The sequence below is a fragment of the Vicia villosa genome, linkage group LG2, assembly GCF_029867415.1.
Source record: "Vicia villosa cultivar HV-30 ecotype Madison, WI linkage group LG2, Vvil1.0, whole genome shotgun sequence".
Taxonomy (NCBI): domain Eukaryota; kingdom Viridiplantae; phylum Streptophyta; class Magnoliopsida; order Fabales; family Fabaceae; genus Vicia; species Vicia villosa.
The window spans coordinates 184,217,242-184,236,584 of NC_081181.1; the positions used below are offsets into that span (position 1 = coordinate 184,217,242).

At 33.5% G+C, this 19,343-nt stretch overlaps 2 protein-coding genes across 2 annotated transcripts; both read left to right on the forward strand.

Moving 5' to 3' along the window:
• Positions 1-627: 627 nt before the first annotated feature.
• LOC131653223 (K(+) efflux antiporter 5-like) lies at positions 628-8,111 on the forward strand. Its single transcript, XM_058923308.1, has 20 exons — positions 628-1,058; positions 2,339-2,382; positions 2,954-3,021; positions 3,131-3,215; positions 3,307-3,368; positions 3,855-3,930; positions 4,094-4,168; positions 4,786-4,857; positions 4,940-5,023; positions 5,109-5,177; positions 5,312-5,389; positions 5,506-5,594; positions 5,783-5,879; positions 5,962-6,015; positions 6,145-6,240; positions 6,470-6,658; positions 6,763-6,840; positions 7,272-7,316; positions 7,395-7,490; positions 7,698-8,111. The coding sequence occupies exons 1-20, from the start codon at positions 836-838 to the stop codon at positions 7,734-7,736; spliced, it is 1,719 nt and encodes a 572-aa protein (XP_058779291.1). The 5' UTR covers positions 628-835; the 3' UTR covers positions 7,737-8,111.
• A 5,006-nt stretch (positions 8,112-13,117) lies between these two features.
• On the forward strand, positions 13,118-15,616 carry LOC131647632 (uncharacterized). The gene is made up of 4 exons (XM_058917501.1): positions 13,118-13,969; positions 14,139-14,378; positions 14,475-14,566; positions 14,696-15,616. The coding sequence occupies exons 1-4, from the start codon at positions 13,316-13,318 to the stop codon at positions 15,312-15,314; spliced, it is 1,605 nt and encodes a 534-aa protein (XP_058773484.1). The 5' UTR covers positions 13,118-13,315; the 3' UTR covers positions 15,315-15,616.
• The last annotated feature ends 3,727 nt before the right edge of the window (positions 15,617-19,343 follow it).

Genomic DNA, 19,343 nt, shown 5'->3' on the forward strand with positions numbered 1-19,343 from the left:
ATCTTCTTCTTAAGATACATCTCACATTTTTTTCTTTAATCTCCATTCTCTTATGCTCCTTATTTTACGTCATCTCATTTTTATATTATCATTCTCTCTTCCAATTTTATTTTTAGGGTTAATAGTACTTTACCCCCTGAGCGTGTTTCGGTTTACCCCCTACCGTTGCCAAAGGCAGGTTTTGGCAACGGTTTTTTTTGAAAAAATCGTTGTCAAAAGGTAGGGAGGGGGGAAAAACAAAATTCGCTAACATTACAGAGGTGAAGTACTATTAACCCTTATTTTTATAACACTTTTTTAAAATTTTTTTTTCATCTATTATGTTTTTTTATTCATCTTCTGTATCTTCTCATCCTCTCTATTTTTTTTCTTTTATTTATTATAATAATTTTGATATTGTTTTATATTATTATTTAAAAATTTTTATTCTACTTTTATCATTTATATGTGTATGTATATTTCAATAAAAATGTTATAAAAAATGAAACCAATTGAACCAACTTAAATTGCATTAATTTAATTAATTAATTTTGATTTTATTTTTAAAATGTCAAAAGGAAAAATAAAAGTTTAAAAGCTTACATAAAAGCCCCTAATGTAAAAGCCTCTCATTAATGAAATATACATACAAAATAATTTCAAAGCCAAAGTGTCACCATACACCCACAGGCCACAACTACTATCTAGAGAAGCGACATCAGCAGAGAACACAAGAGCCTAAAATCAAAGACCATTTCCATTTTCATTCACTATCTTCATTTTTTCATTTCAACAATCTTCATGTTTTTCGCAAAATCAAATTCCTCAATTTAACCCTAAACCCAAACTCACATAAATGGCGAAGAAAAATTGCAGTGTGTTTGAGTTCTGGTTTTGCGTTATCTGCATCGTGATCTGTGCTAGGGTTTGTTCTCCTGGTAGATCCGATAAGGAAACGAGAGATAGGTTTTATGGTAATATGCTTAATTCGTCTGCACCCGAATCCAATGATGGCACTTTGGCTAAGATGTTCGATCGTGTTCTTGAGAAGGAGTTTTCTGAGAACGATACACCTGAAGGTTTTTTTTTTTTTTTTTTTTTACTTTTCATTTTTCTAATTTTGCAATTTAAATTTATTTTATCTTTTGTTATATTTATTTTTAAAGTGTAGCACTGAAGTGTGAGTACTACGTAGAAAATGGGATTTGAGTTCTTAAAATTGGAGGGTGTTAATAGCTGAAATTTTAACAACTTTATAGTTGTGCATGTACTGCTTTAGGATCTCAAGTTAGTTCTGTACAATTTATTGCAGAAGAGAAAATCGAGAAGACATGTGAATGAGTTTGGATCTATTCCACAATAGAGCTTTGTTGCATCATCTAATTAACGACAGGGATAAATTTAAACGAGTGATTGTGAGATAGTTTAGTTTGCGTGCCAGTCTTTTACATCTTTGAATTTTAAAATGACTGCCCCTGATATTTAGAAGTTTGGCATTAAGATTCATAGGAGTGTCATTGTGTTTAGCATTCATCAAACATGTATTCTTTTAAATGTTCATACGTTCATGGTATGATATACTTATTAGAAATTTCAATACCATCCTTGGAGAGGGTGCGTGTATTTGCATGGAAGGAAATATGCTGTACATAAGAACCTTCGGGTTAGCTTTTTAGTGGTTTGGAAAAATTTATGGTTGGAATTGTAAATGAAACGACAAATGAAAGAGGTGAGTGAGCATAAGTAGCGGAGGTTGGCTTGTAGGTAGGTTTAATTGTTCATCACTGTTTTTTTATAATAGAGTCCTGTTGTGCCATAGATCTCTTAGTTGATCGTAGAGCACTAATTGCATCTAGATCTGGTGCACTACTGCTCCAAATTTAGAAATCGGCAGTAAGTCATAGTAGGAGAGATGTGCTTTACTTGTTGAGAGACATGTTTGAGCTTAAAATGATGTTGAGAGATGCACAAGGATTTGCTTTTCCCTCTCACTGTCTTACATTTAATCTCACAGGACTTACGGAGAGTACCTTTTATACTTTTAAATAGAGATACTTTATGTATTTTTAAGTGTATATACCATGGATGTATATATCGATATGACATGGATATAATCTGTCCTTTTCCCAATAACATTTCCCTTTTTATAATACTGTGCTTTTACTATTTAATAGTCGAACTATTACTTTCTTCTCTTTTATTTTAAATTTTTAGCTAAACTTTTAGAGTTTGTTTGTGAGATGAAATGAAATGAAACTCTAGAATCATTGTTAACATTTGAAAAGTGAATCATTTAGCTTATATATTTGTTTTATTTTGTTCCACAACTATTCTCATTGATCCTTTCCTTCTTTAACAGAACCTGATAAAAACAGCTTCAATAACAGTGTAGCTGATCAGCAGGTAGGTCTGATGCTCTGATTTTCAAAGGTGGTGTTGGAGTAGTTATTTTCATTGAACACTAGCTGGTGTTTCATTGTGTATAAATGATTCCTGGACTATATACCTGTCAATTTCAAATTTATATGATACATATTAAATGAAATGAATTTATGTCTGGGATAATATCCATTTCAAATCCATTGAACACTAGCTGGTGTTTCATTGGTGTTGTAGTTGGGAAAGAGGAAAAGAAGGTGAAGCAGTACTCAAAGCGATAAGATTATTATATTGATATTTTGTATGGTGATGTAATAAAAAATGTAGTAACACTATGGTCATATTTATACCAGTAATTAGGTTCAGAACAAGTGTAGTGCTACAATATGACTACTAAACCTAATCAAAACAAGGGAACTAATAATAAAACTTAAAACTAGGTAGTCTAAAATTAGTTTAAAATATGCCGAGTATGCTGTGAGATAATCTAATACCATTTTTCACTAGTTAAACAGATTTGCATGTAAACATCATCATTCCCATCAATTTTTTTAAAGGAAAAGGTGAGTTTTGACATTTAGGTCTTCTATTGCAGGCAGTATTGGAGACTGTAGCTAAAATTACTCATGATAAAGCTAAGAGAAATGATACGCGTGAGGGAAAGTATGATCACATATTGCACTTTCATGGTTTCTATTTACAGTGGATACTGAGATGTTACTTTATTCGTATGCCATAACTGTAATTATTTTTGGATGTTTATTTTCCTCAGTGCCACAAGATCATTTCAGTTTCAAGATGTGTTCTCTCTTGAAAATGAAGATTCTGATGATGTGACAACTTTGATTGACAAAAAGGTGTGCTCAAAGTAATCTGAAGCCTTCAGGGTTGTTCAGTACTCCTTTTCATGTTTGAACCTTCTTACATGTTTATGCTATTGCATGGCAGGACAATGTCTTCGTGATGTCAAACAAGAAATCCAAATATCCTGTGCTTCAAGTGGATTTGAGGTTGATATCCATTTTGATTTTTGACTTTATTTTTAATATTCAGGGAATTCTTTATCAGCTTGGTTAACTAGTTGAACAATAATCAATTGTGTTATGAATTGCTTTAAATTTGGATAGCATTCTTTGTTTCTGGGCTAATTTCTAATGCTGTGTAGACTGTAAGTTTTGGGAACCATCAAGTAGTCGTGTTGCTCTCTATTTTACTTTCTTTTTTTCATTTGGAAAGTAAATGGGTTCATAGTTTTCTTGTTTTGTTCCTGGGAGTTTGTATGCATAAAACAAAGAAGGAAGGTATCTTACGATGATGGATTTATTTTAGATTTGGAACAGTTATTGTTTCGTTTAGGTCAAATTTATGAGTTTATGTTCTTGTTAGATGTTAACGTTTCCCTCTTTATTTTTGAAATTTGTGTTTTTGCAGTCTGTGCTATTTTTATTTTACCATCAGGCCACAATCAACAATTTAGTAATTTCACATTCGTGCAGGCTAATATCAGATTTGGTGGTCATCATAGTTTCTGCGGCCATTGGTGGAATAGTCTTTTCATGTTTGGGGCAACCGGTCTGTAGTTGTTACTATTCTTTCCTACAACATCTGTCTCCTTGTTGATTTTTTCGTCTTTGAGTTCTATTTTAGTCATATGATATGATCTATTTGAGTTTACCTCAGTGATAAGTGACATATGCAGAGTGTTGGATTACATCTACTTTTTTTATACATGTAGGTTATTGTGGGGTATCTTCTTGCAGGCTCCCTTATTGGACCAGGGGGTTTGAAATTCATTAGTGAAATGGTACAGGTATGTTGTTTTGAATGACTCACATTCACTTTTAGCTGAAGCAAGCTGTGATCAATTTTCAGAGTGCCTAATCTGATTTGCCCTCTATAAACATATGTGGCCGCACTTACTGCAGTGGTTCAAGACTATATTTTATAATTTAATTGACAAATAATAGTCTCTCAAAATATAGATTCCTCCACAGTACATATGAGTACCATTTGTAATGATGTTTTTCACAAGTTTCAACTGCCGTTAAATGGTTCTCCATTTATTATAAGTTTTAGTTTAGTATGCTAGTGGTTCATTCAAGATTTTAACCTCTAAGGTGTATGTAGATTAGGATATAGGCATATTGGAATGAAAATACAAATCTTGCCTACGTAGTAGCTACTGCAAAATCCAATGAAATAATCATTTGAAAACTACTAAGATGCCCTCTACATTGAAGCTAAACTGATCTACATCAGCAACACTGCATATATAATAAGCTATGGTATTCCATGACTAACTGCCCCTTCAATTAAAGAAACCATCAAGAATAAAAAATTTTGATTGGGTTTTTGAACTTTGAAGTTCAATATAAGCTGTAATGTTTCTCATGTTGCCACTCAATGATGTTAATTGTTTTTTTTCAGGTTGAGACTGTCGCTCAATTTGGGGTAGTGTTTCTTCTCTTTGCTTTGGGGCTGGAGTTTTCCTTAGCAAAGGTTTGTTATTCCTGGCTTGCTAAAACTTTTCTTTCCATTTCCTTTTTTATAATAATAATCTGTTTGGAATTTCTCTGTTCAGTTAAAAGCTGTGGGGCCCGTTGCTGTTCTTGGAGGACTGCTCCAAATTGTAATTTTCATGTTCCTCTGCGGAATTCTTGCCATGGTATGGGTCTGACTTTGGCTGACGTGGTATTCCGTACAATTATGCTGTAGTCGACGCTAAACTTTATTGAACATTTTCTTTGCAGTTATGTGGAGGAAAACTGTCTGAGGGTGTTTTTGTTGGTTCCTTTCTTTCAATGTCATCCACAGCAGTGGTATGCCTTCTCCCCATTTCCAGAAACTTACAATACATATTGTTATTTTTTTGATAAGCCAATATGTATCGTTATTGATGGTGCAACAGATTCCAAGAATGATTCATTAGTTATTATTCTCACCTTTTTATCAGGTGATTAAGTTTTTGGTGGAGCGGAATAGTAACAATGCTCTTCATGTTCAAGTTACAATTGGGACTCTTATTTTTCAGGTATCTTTCCTTTTGAGTTTTGAACAATTAACTCGTTAATATATCATGAAGTAATGTACGCTGAAGTTTTCATCTCAACTTGTATTTCATTCTTTCCTCTACCACCTTTATATCAGGATTGTGCTGTGGGTTTACTATTTGCTTTACTCCCTGTTTTGGGTGGTAACAGTGGTCTTTTACAAGGGATTATTTCAATGGGAAAACTGTAAGTCTGTCCGTATGGACTTTCTGTCTTGAATTTTGTGTTATTTTATAAATTCCTTTTTGCTATTGATAAATAAAAAATTGGTAAATTAAGATACTCTAATATAATGTTAAGATATTTGTTGCCAATAAAATAAAAGACCAATATTAGAAGATATTTTATTACATTCTAATAGTTTTTAACTTCAGGTTGCTAGTACTGTCCTTGTATCTCACTGCTACATCAATACTGACTTGGTCGTTTGTTCCTCGCTTTCTCAAACTGATGATGCGGCTCTCATCTCAGGTTAGGCTAAATCTTATTTTCTTAACTGCCAACTTATTAACACTATGCGCAGTTCATGATATTTTTTTATTCCATTCTCCAGACAAATGAACTTTATCAGCTAGCCGCCGTTGCTTTCTGCTTGTTATCTGCATGGGTAAGAAAATTTAAGAGAAGTGATTTAGAACTCATGGTCTTGTGTGACATGGGTCTTAATATGAGTTTACTGGAGTTAATTATTTGTGATGATGTGCATTTTGGTTAACGTTTTAAAATCACTTTCCAGTGCAGTGATAAGCTTGGTCTTAGTCTTGAGCTCGGTTCATTTATGGCTGGTGTTATGATTTCCACAACAGACTTTGCTCAACATACTTTGGACCAGGTATTGTTCGTGGTTGATGATGACTTTCAACTTATATCAGACTTATTTTCTTTGCATAAAGTGTTCTCCTAATGATTTTCTATATTCTGATGTCTTGTGATAGACATCTATTATTTCGGGATTACTAGATACATACTTCACTGAAGTTTAATATTTACTCTCTTTTGTTTTCTATTTATGCGACATGGATTCATTATTAACGAAATACATTTATGTTTATGTACTATAGGTGGAACCAATACGGAACCTATTTGCAGCTCTCTTTCTCTCAAGTATTGGAATGCTTATACATGTGCAGTTCCTTTGGAACCATGTAGATATATTGCTTGCATCTGTTATTTTGGTGGTTGTTGTTAAGACTGCTGTTGTTTCTATAGTTACAAAGGCCTTTGGGTATAGTCTTAAGACAGCATTTGTTGTAAGTATACAGCCTCTTGGAATAAATATATATTATATCATATTGGTTAACTGTACCGGCTTTCATATTTTGAATGCTAAATACATCTCTTCATGATAACTTAGGTTGGTATCTCACTTGCTCAAATTGGAGAATTTGCTTTTGTTCTGCTGGGTCGTGCTTCAAATCTTCATCTTGTTGAGGTTTTTATCCTATTCCTCTCTCGTCTCTGCTCCATTAAGTTTGACACTACAGATTTCCCACTGCTTAGACTTAGTAATTTCTGTTGATTTTTTATGGCTGCCTTCTCTAGTAAAATTTAATCAAATAGATTTCAGTAGGTGATTTATGTGCATGCACATTATGAAAAGATCACACTATATTTTTTGGACGTTGCATTAATAGCCCATAACTGAATTTTTTACTTACGAGTTGGAAAATATAAGTGAACATATGAATTAATTTTTATCTATTTGCTGTTTAAATTTTGCCTTTTTCCATTTTTTATCATATGAATTGTATCGAAAATCATTTGTGTATTCTTCCCCATTCCTTTTCTCGGTGATTTTTATTTGTGTCATTTTTCCCTTACTTTTTTGATCTCTGTTGCTAACCATCGATTACAATATTTTAGGGGAAAATGTATCTTCTCCTTTTAGGGACAACGGCTCTCAGTCTGGTAAGGTTCATTCAATCAGAGGTTCATCCATTCTTTCCTTCACTCTTATTGTTTAACCATAAAATTCATGTTTTACAGGTCACAACGCCGCTTTTGTTTAAACTGATTCCGGCTGTCATGAATCTGGGTGTTCTCATGCACTGGTTTCCCTCTGAAAATGGCTCACAAAATGAGGTCTCTCTTTCTCTCTCATATATCCCCTTCCATATAATATAACTGCTTCACTTTCATCTTGACTTTTGTTCCCTTGACTCTGAATTCTCAAGAAGTTATGCATGATGTTTCATACGTAACCACATATGTTGGTGTCGCCGGCGGCACATGTTGGATACCCAAAAGTCAGACTGTATAACAACATAACTCCTCTTTTACTCGTAACAGGGGAAGGCTTTGATGGTCGAGGCAAACAGAATGTTGTGAATCTCCAAGTTTCCACGACATCAAACAGTATAGTGTAAGCAGTCCTCTACTTTTTCGGCGGCCAATGAAAATCAGAGTCTCTTTACCGTTTATGTTGTTGCAAGTTTGACGACGAGCTTAAGAAGAAACAGTCAGTATAGTCACTCACTTCCATTAAAAATCAATAGAAGATCTCATGGATGTACATAATAAACATATGATTATTGTATTCTTTTAGCAAGCAATGTATAGTGGATGATGTTACACGCCTGTCTTGTTGCTAACGCTGATCTAATCACATCATACACTAGTTATAGATTGTATTTGCTGCCATGAATTTGCTTTGGATGAAAATGATAGACAAATTTTTTGAATGGAAAGATTGACCTTACCTTAGACTGTTCTCTAATATATGTTCTAATATATCCGGCACTGAGTGACACCACAGGAAAAAAGTTGCGTCAGTAATCTGTGTTGGTGTCGGCCATTTGTGATTATGTTGAATTTATTTATAATTTTGTAATTATGTTCAATTTACTTATCTTATAAAATTATTATAACGTATCGATGTCGTGTTCGGTGTCCGTATGTGTTCATGCTTGTAACATGCAAATCCCAGTCAAGTGTAAATGTGTAATGGTTCTTAATACAACACTCGCAACTCGTATCTCAATCAACAAGTGAACTCTAAAATTAATTTAAAATGAAGTTTTGCAATCATTATTCACACTAGTTGCGAAATTAAGAAATATACTCCCATGTTCTTAATAAAGTCTCATTTTTTTAGAATTATTTTTTATTAAGTTTGTCATTTTAAAAATTTAAAATAATATTAGTTAGTATTTTATCAAAATTATTGACTATTTATTGAAGGAAGAAAAGTGTGCAATGAAACTGTAAATAGTTAACGAAATTATAGGAAAAAATCAAATAATTTAATCAAAGTAAAATTTTTATTGATATTTAATTAATCATAAAACGATAATTAAAATTGAATGAATCGGAGCTCGTAACTTTTTTACTATAATTATTAAATTTAAATAGCATTAAATTTCATTAACCAAAAACAATTAATACAATTTTGCACTACATTCACATGATTTTGAAACTTCCTATGCAAAGTACATCTAACTATAATATTTTGTATAATCCTATCTTTCAAATTAGGGTCTCCAAATCTCATACATAGTTTCAGCTATGGCTATTTTCAGCATTTGATTTTTTCAATCCTTTTTCTTTGTTTCTCTAATCATCTAGGCGCTCTCTCTAGTCCAATTTTCAGGGTTTTTCCTAATGGCTATCCACATTAGGATATCACCCCAAACATGATTAACAACATTACATGTAAAGAAGAGATGCTCCATGGATTTCTCATTCTCACAGAAACAACAATTATTTTCACTAATAAAGCCAAATCTTAACAATCTGTCTTTGGTGGGAAGTTTTCCATTTAAAGCCATCCTGTTGGTTGGGATGTTTGACCTAAGCTAAAATCCAGTCACAAGAAAGGAAAAGCGTTATGGGAGAAATATCTCAAATCGAACCAGTGTCGACCAAGAACCAAAAGGCAACATAGTTTATTGGGCCGAAAAATACTTAAAGTCCAAGAGATGAGCAAAAGCCCAAAAAATTCAAATAAAATATATTTCATGCAGGCAGAGAAAAACGTGGGGTTTTTTAGAATGCCGACAATCTCCTCAAAGTAGTTATTTTTATGTATTATAGATAAAGAACTCTGTACATAGTTTTAGAGGTTCACAATTTTACAAACACCCGCACGCTGTAACTCAGAGTACTCAAGCGAACGAGCGAAATGAGTCAAGGGCTATGTATGTTTGAACCATCTACTTTTTTGCAAAACTTTAAATGTTATGTCATTTATCTTTTACTCTTGTCGTTTTCCTTTGTTTTATTGTTGGTTTGATTTTCACCAAGTCCGTTTACAAAAAATATCATTCTAAGTGTGTTAGACGCCGTGTCGAACACCCTCGTTTTCATAGCTAAGATAGAAGAACTTCTCGCAAAAACTCTTGCAAACGAGAGCACTGTTCTGAGATTCTCTAGTCGATCTCGCAAGTAACCTTTAAAAAGAGACTAGCAAAGTTTACCAAAACACGAGGTGAACACATCCAAAGTGTGAATTTTGCTCTAGGTCTTGCATTGTTGCTATACAACATTTTTCTCAAGCTAACCTTTTCTTTATCACCTTGAAGCAACTTATAAATCTCAGTTGTCTTGTAGTTTCAGACCTGCTCCAAATCAGTCCAGAAATTAGCCATTATCTCCCTGCATTTCAAAATCTTCTTAAACATCCAAGAGAAATTGGAGCCAAAATTCCATCTCATTACATCTTGTCCCTTGAGATAATAAGCATTCACCCGTCTAACCCAGAGCTTATCCTTTTTAACTTGAATATTCCATAACAACTTACCAATTGTTGCTTGATTCCATTCTTTCAGAGAGGTAATGTTTAGCCCACCTGCATTTTTCGGGATCACACACTTTGTCCCAACCTACATGGGCTTTCTTTTTAACTACATCAGCACCACTCCACAAAAAGCTACCACAAATGGATTCAATCTCATGAATAACTTTTTAGGATAAAGGAAAAACCTGCATCCAATAGCTGGTGACAACAAAAAGCACACTTTTGATGAGTGGCAACCTTCATGCATAACTAAGAAGCGTTTCAAATTTCATGTTCAGAGATCTGTTGAACCAAAAGATCTCTTTGATAATCTTTCAATTGAGTACCTTTTCATAAAACCTCTATATCAACATGTAAGAGAGAATGAACCTTTTTACAAACTAAATCACCATAGAATCTAAGGGTTTCTTTTTCAATCTCCTTGAAATCCTTAAGAAAATTACCCTGATTATCCTCCATATTTCTCAGACCTGTTTGTTTATTCTTCTCCTTTACTATAACATGAAAGTAGGCATTATTTCCATCACCTAAATTCAGCCAAGGCACCTTGGATTTCTGCATCAGAATTTTTCCTCTATCTCTGTGGCATTCAGAATTTCATCAGTCCAATGCTTAATTTCCTGAATATGCTCAGTGTTAAACAAATCACCATTGATATTTTCCAGATTTCTCCTATAATCTTGGATCTTCTGAGTACCATTACTGGTTTTCCTATTCAGGTCTATTAGAATAAGTTGTAATCTCTTCAATTTCCTCCAAAGAATCATCATTTGTCTGCCTTCTATCTCTCTATTCCAACTATTTATAACTTTCTCCATGAATGTATTTAATTCATTCAAAATGTCTAAAAGTGTTTTCAATTAAAAACTGGAATTTTTTTATAGAATTTAAAAGAAATATATTATTTTGAAATTATTTGTTCCAAATTAAAAGAATAATAACATGAGAAAAGGGGTGATGCACTGACAGTGTAAAAAAGTTTTACACTGTCAACCAATCACGACCATGTATCCTACCAAGTCATACTGTTATTTTTAAATTACTGAGATGACATGGCAGAATGATATATTCTCATTGGATGACAGTGTAACCGTCAGTGCATCACCATTAAACTCTAATAACATTGTTGAACTTTTAATATTTATTTTTAATTAAACGATTGATTTAGTTACTAACACAATCAAATAAATATTTACAAAGAATGGTGAGTGGAGTTTGAATTAAAAAATTTATAATATTTATTTTCACCTAATAAAAGAATGAGTGGAGAGAGTAACACAAAAAAAAAAAAACTAAGTGTTCATAGCACTAATTTAAACATAATTATTAAAATAATATTACTATCTTTCTTTTATTTTATACGATGTTTTTTTCACATACCATGAGAATCAATAAATTTTGTTATTTTTAATAATATTATTGTTTTGGTCGACCTCAAATTTGCATCACTGTGACTATGAAGTATTGGGCCCAACCCCTCCTTCTAGTGTCAATGTTCTAGTTGCATGTGAGTTCAACCCCTCATACTAGCGTTTATGTTTTGGTTGACCTAGGAGTATGAGTGGGCTTATCACAAGAAACACCTTCAGGAATGGTCATGTCCACATCTTCTTGCAAATCTCCATACAAGATTGCATTATTTACATCTAGTTGATATAAGAACCAATTGTGAATAGAAGTATTACAAGAAGGGTCCTAAGTCCTAACAGTTGTGACCTTTGATAGTGGTGAGAATGTGTAAAAAAATATAAACCCTCATATCCTTGCTTCCAACCTTGCTTTATATCTCTCTAGTTTCATCAACTTTGTGTTTCACCTTGTAAACTCATTTGCTTCTAATTGACTTCACATGAGGTGGTAGATCAACAATGCTATAGGTTCCATTCTTGTTCAGTGCTTCCAATTTAGATGACATAGCATTAAGCCAATGTTCAGACAAATAATCTTCTTTGTAATTCTTGTGCTTAATGCTGTGTGTGATGGACGTGGTAAAGACATGATGAGACTTTGACAAATTTTGATAAGGAATCAAAGGAAGAAATAGGATATAGAGAGTAGGATGTTTACTTGAGGATGACCTGTCTGCTAAAGTGGATGATGAATTTCATACATAATTTAGGAGATAAGTTGGTTCATGTTTCATCCTAAGAGGTATGGTTTGTGTCAAACTTCCAGTTTTGCATTCAGTGTGATCTAGGTTCTAATTAGTGGAAAGATAGTATAGAATATCCGTCTAAAAAAATTAATATAAATAATGGAGTTTTGTTTGATAAAACATTTCTTTAGAAATATATATCTATTGGATTTTATCGTATTATTATTTATGTGTTATCCAGATTTCAGTTATTAATTTTATCTCAAAATTTATTAATGTTTGATATTAGTATGTCGTGATTCTTCTCAACTAATATGTCGTGATTCTTCTCAACGTTAAAAAAATTTCTCTATTAAAAATGACTTAAATATGTGATATTCTAAAAGAGGAGAATGTTTGTGTTAACTATCTAACAAAATATGAAACTTATAATAGCGTAACGTCTTTTGCATAATCTCTTGTAAAACTCACCAGTCTCCTACTAGTTGATGATAGTGAAATTTTATTTTTTAGATTTTTTTTCTTTTCAATTTGTAAGAAAAATACTATCATTTTTTAAAAACGTGTCATATTATGTTTTTGTGTTTGTTTGTGTGAAGACAAAGATACAACTTTTTAATAAATAAATAAATAAAATACAACTTTGCATATTTCTTTTTTCAAAATAAAAATGAGAAGATTTTAATTAAAAAAAAAAAACAAGAAATTGACATGGGAATATCCTTACTTTATTTAAAGGTTACTTTGCCTCTAACCAAAAACGAAAGTTTACCATATTAAGCCCCACAAACAGAGTATTAGATACCATAATTACCATTAAATTGCTTTAGCAGTTAGCACACACATAAACACACACAAAATAGCTTAATTAATATGTCAATCTTTGTCTCACCAAAGTGTTTCATTTTTGTCACGCTTAAGTAAAGTAATTTAATGGTCACTTAGCTTTCAAGCCAAGGAGAATTCGATGATTACTTGCTTGCCATGCAAACTTTTACATCTTCTCTGTAAAGCTCAAATTTCTCATGTTCTTGCCTTTTAATTTTTATCATCAAGTTTTTGGATCAATTTCAAGAAATGGCATCTCTCATACCTGGAGTTTTGCTAAAGCTTCTCCAAACAATGAACTCAAACGTGAAAGTTCGCGGCGAACACCGATCAGTCCTTCTGCAAGTAATCAGCATTGTGCCTGCATTATCTGGTTCTGAATTATGGCCTAACCATGGTTTCTTCATAAAAGTCTCAGATTCTTCTCATTCAACCTATGTCTCACTCTCAAAACAAGACAATGAGCTTATTCTGAATAACAAGTTGCAGCTTGGACAATATTTCTACGTGGATCGGATTGAGTCCGGTACACCGGTCCCAGTTCTTGTCGCGGTTAGGCCTATTCCTGGTAGACACCCTTTTGAAGGTAATCCTAAGGATTTAATGCAAATGTTGGAGTCGTCAGAAGGATGTATAGTGCGTCCTGATAACAATGGAGTTAACAATTCGAAGTCCGCGGATATAATAGAAGCCAAAGAGAATACAAGTTCAAGACAGAAGATTGTTATTAAAGAAGAAAAAGTTGGTGTTGCGTCAAGGTACATGAAGGGTGTTCTAAATCCAAATACGAAAGTGAATGTGGCAGATACTAATGTAGGAAGCAAAGGAAATGATTCGGAAAATGGCGTAGATGGTAAGAAATCGGGATCTATAAAAGGAAAGCAACAAGAGATTCAAGGTCAGGTATGATTCTTGATCTATAGCCGCTATAGCGCGTTATTGACAACCTGGTTTACAACGGTATAAAAATATAAACTAGAAATTAAAGGAAAAATCAAAGTTTAGTGCTGATGATATCCTTGGATACTAAAGGAAAAAAAAAAAGCGATGATGATTGATTTTAGCATGACAGGTACTCGCAACGACCTCAACTCGTACTCGATTTGAAGTACTTTCAACGAAACAAGACACTGGTCAATCAAACATTCAGGAAACAATCGTGGAACATTCTAAAAGCAGTTCTATCAAGCGCGGTTCTACTAAACAGGAAAATTTGAACTCGAACTTTTTGTCCAATACTCAAGATAAAAGCAATTACACGGAAGCGATTTCTTGGTCCACTTTGCCAGCCAAACTTTTAAGGCCTGGAAAGGTGAGCTGAATTTCAGTGATTTCTTCACTCGACTAACTCCAACGAGGTAAATTTACGTATCATCCTCGCTTAACTGTGATATTTTCTTTTTCTAAGGGTGTTCTTAGAATGAAACAGCTAGCTTCTCAAGTTTTAATAGAAGCTCAAAAAGAAGCATCTGAAGCAGCAAAGATAGTTAAGTGCTTAAGGTATGAAAAGTTTCAATATAAACTTTAACACTTCAATAAGAATAAGAAACGCGTCGTTAGTTAATTAGAGACCGAGACAAACGAATACTTAACTCCTCTTGTGCTTTTTCTATCTCATTTATTTTTCAGTATGTTTGCAAATATATGCTCTTCTGCCGCATCAGAGAACCCGCACGTCACACTGGACAAGTTTTTCGCACTTCAACAGCTCATGGACAAGCCAAACGGTACAACTCAGTCGAAAGCCAAATCGCTTCAATCAAATAGCATTCAATCTCCTACAGAAAAACATAAACATAGCAAAAAATCAGGTTTAGTGCCTGCTAAAAACACGTCGAAGTCTCCAAAACCCGTAAAGGAATTATCAGTAACCGAAAAACAAGAATGGGCGAAAGAGAATGGTATGAAACAGATCAATGAGCTCAAAGATGTCTTTTTGAATGAAACAAGATCATGGTTCATTAAGTACTTGGAAAAGACATTGGATGCAGGATTTTCAAGGGTCTTCGAAGAGAAGGGCAAGGAAAGTAAGGCTATTGGAGGAAGAGAAACGGCGCACGCCAACCACATTGCGGTGACATTGTCCCACCTTAAGCATGCAAATGAGTGGCTAGAAAAACTGAGAAGCAGTTTGAACTCGGAAAGCGAAGGACTGGTGGAGACTATTGACAGATTGAAGCAAAAAATTTATTCTTCCTTACTTGTACATGTTGATTCTGCAGCATTTGCATTGGAAAACCGAGGTTGATTCTTGGACAAGAAACTGTTATAAAAAAAACTAACTGTCATGCTATTTATAAGTTAAATTATATGTGCAAAATGATATGTGTGTGATGTTATTTATTTATTTATACATAAAAATAAATAAGGGGACCTCTCCGACTCGAGCGATAAGTCTCTACAGTTGTGCGCTAAAGATATGTGGTTTCTACCGAAAAATAAATAAGGGGAGGGAGGTTTTTAAGTAAAATTACATTTCCCATAAAAAATCAGGTGTGAATGTATGTAAAACTGACATTTCAAATTGAATGTGTGTCAACGCATGATATCGACAAGACACTTCTAATTACATACTATCGCTTCTATTTTATCAAGTTATTAGGAAGTTCACGAGTCAATGTCAATGCCAATGTCATTGTCAGTCTGTGTGAGTGGTTCATACACTGCAATATGATTTTCTGAATAATACCTATTTTAAAATGCTAAAGAGAAAATTTTGTAAGTTCAAAGAACAGAAGTGTTTAAACAATGCTCAATCAAATGTGATAATCGTGAATAATATTTTAACATTCTTAACCTGATCGATTAACAAAACGTATCTGTAATACGGTGAACTGACTTTTTATTAATCGGAATGTCGCGGTAAGCAAGAGTCGCCACCGACTTTTATTTTATCCAATTAGGAAAGGCTAAAAGAACAGGAAAGACCTTTGGAAAAGATTTTGAGTTCGGGGGGTAATTATGCAAAGGGAAGGTGTAAGGCACCCTTTGCATCCATGGTTATCCATGGGCTCTTAATTGCTTAGCTCACTTCGTTTGTTTGAAATGTTTGATTGTTTGAAAAAAGCAGTGTGCAAATAGAAATTTTGAATAAGAACTTTAGCTTGTGAATAAGCGTAGTCTTTTTTGAAAAGTATTTGAAAATAGTTTGAATTTGAATTTGGAATAGAGGTGTAAAAAGTAATTTGAATTAGAGCAAGCAATTGGTAGCAATTTCCCTAAGTTTGAAAATTTGTTCTTTTAGCTTTTCGAGGCGAAAGGATCTATCCACGCCATAAAGGGCAGGAAGTCTTTCAATTGGATGTTTAAGGGTCATCGAGTAATCGTTCGCCATAAGACTGTCCCATGCCATAAAGAGGGCAGGTAGTCTAAGGGAAGGATACAATAGTCATTAATCTTTTTAGGCATCATGCGAGGATACCTTAGCAATTGGGACACATCATCATTTTAAGGCAACATCGAGGGACAAAATTGATGATGATAATGAACTTAGGGCAACATTTGTTTTGCTTTAGGTACCCTCGGAATCGAGGGACTTGACTATCTTTACGTTTAAAGGCAACAGGCAACAATAAGGCAACAGTATAAGGCAACAAGGCAACCAGAGGGATTACACTAAAGGTGAGTGTGTGCACCAATCACGTGGTTGTATTCAGATAATATTTATCTTATAATTAGTTATCTAATTCTGTTAAAGGCTTGCACTCCCTAAATTACTAACCACGCAGTAAAAAAAAAATAATATAACAATTTAAGTGCCTTCAAGGCCAATCAATACAACCAGTAAACAGATACATAATAATATGGGGGAGGGGACAATGAAACCAGCGGATCCCTTAATAGGGTTTGACATAAGTAATAAAAAGTAAGGTTTAGGGTTACCAATGTCCGTAGCTTCGGCAGTTTGACAATCCTTTGGCTTTGATTGATGAAGGTTGATGGGGCAGAGATTTGCCTTGAAGCATGAAGCATTGACCCTGACCCTCGGAGAACTGACAGAAAAAATAACAGGAAGCAGTGAATGTATGGCTATATCAATGGCAATTAAATCTAACCCTAATTTGATAAAAAAACAAAATAAAATAAAATAATTTGATAAAAAAAACAAAATAAAATAAAATGATTATTTAAAATAAATATGAAATAGGACTTAGCTTTTGAATTTGATTTGATATGGTTGCTAAGGTGCCTTTAAGGTTAACCCTGAAAAGAAACAAGGCAGGAAAGGAAGAAGGCGAAACAAACCCTAATTTAAAATATAAATCAAATATAATTTAAATTAAATTAAACTGAGTACTTAACTTTGGCTTTTGAATCAGGCGCGTAGTCGGAAGGCGTTTGAAAAGATAACCCTGAAAAAGGCACAGAAGAAGAAGATTTTTTAGTGTAGGGCAAACCCTAATTAGGATTCAAATTCACTATAATGACAAATTGATTTAATTAATTATTGGCCTTGCGACCTAATTAATTAAATCGAAATAAGGAAATTAAATCGAGTGTAAAATAATTTTTATAGAATTTTTTTGGAATAAAATATATTTTAATTATTGAAAATATTAGAATAAATAATCTAATTGGAAGAATTTAAATAAAATTAATATAAAATAAATAATATAATAAAATAAATATTATGAACAATATAATTGTTATTATGTAAGAGAAAAGTTTTGTTAGAATAAATTATATAAAAGAAAAATAATATAAAAATAAGTATTGGATTTGTGTAATTAAAATAAAAAAAGAAAAGAAAACTTATCTGTTTGATTTGGTGTGATGAGGCTGCGTGGGTATATGATGCGCCTTCAGCATCAGGGACGTTGGATCGGATTCACAATGCATCTGATGGCTGAGAGTGTGAAGGTGCAGCATGATCCTGCTTTGAGTGTATATATGTGATCCAGAGGAAATCAACATGTAAAAATATATTGTCATGCCTGGGAATCGAACCCAGGCTCTTTTGGTTTCTCAAGTCACGTCTTGCCATCTGTGCTATCTGAACGACTTGAATAAGAACGCAGCGTTAAACATATATGTGAAAAGAAAAGATACAAACGCAATTAAAACGCAAAACGCGCGCGTTGGCTGAGGAATTCGAATTGGGCCAATCAACTAGCGCCACAGCATCATCTTCCTTGTTGGTCCGTCGTTTTAGGTCCAGACTTTTGCCTACGAACATGCATCCGTCGCCATAGCTTCTGCATAAACAAAAACACACAATACACACGCAAAATTTGATACGAGCCCATGGATCGATCGAGTTTGTCCCCCTGAACGCGAAGGTGATCTCCGATTAGCTTAATTTCCCCTGTACCAGAAAGCCCCAATACGGGACCTTGAAAACCTAATAATGGTGTTCCTTCATACAAGCGATTAAAAGACCAATAAAATGCCCAGGAACAATCATAGTATCAATGTAAACATAAACAAACAATCAAATCGTATGCAAAATGCTTATATGAATGAATTCGAATCTGAACAATATTGACACTTTCATGAACCTGTATCTTGCGTTTCAGCGTGTCTCAATCGATGGTGAGGATCTGCACACGTTCAGAGAAGACCATAGAATCGATTGGGATCCTTGAGGCACCCTGCACCGAGCTCTTTCTTTGAAAACCAGTTTCCCTTTCTTTGAAAACTTTCCACGGTATTTAGGATTCTCAAGAGGCCAAAAAAAAAACCCCTTAACCCTTGTGATTGCTTGCTATACTTATAGTGAATGATCTAGGTTAACAAAAACCAACCAAATCTCTTTGAATCCATCCTTTAAATTTTGGGAAATTTGATTGAGAATTGTATTGAAACTTGCTAAATTTGGTCTATATTCAATCTTCCTTGACTCAATCTTTCTTGCCCGAATTTGTGATGATTTGGTAGTATTTTAATGATTGGGATTGATTGAAATTAAAGATAAATTAAATCTTTTCAATTTTCCTTCTAAATATTTGATTAAATCATGATTTAATTGAATATTAATTCATATAAAATCAAATTTTAATCAAAATTTCGTGGCCTTCTAATTAGAGCTTCTAGATGACTTGGGGAGCAAGCTTGGGCCAAAACATATTGGGCCTCTTTGCAAGAAAATTCAATTTGAAGTCTTTTTCTTTCACATTTTTCCCTCTAAAATCGACCGACTTTGACAAGGCATATATCCCTCAATATTTTAGGTATGGAAGTGTTCTAGGACTTTTTAGAAACCTTAGAGAGTCCTCTAACCAATGTCTTTGGTTCCATATCAAAATTATTTTCCATTCTCATTTTATACCCTTTTGAA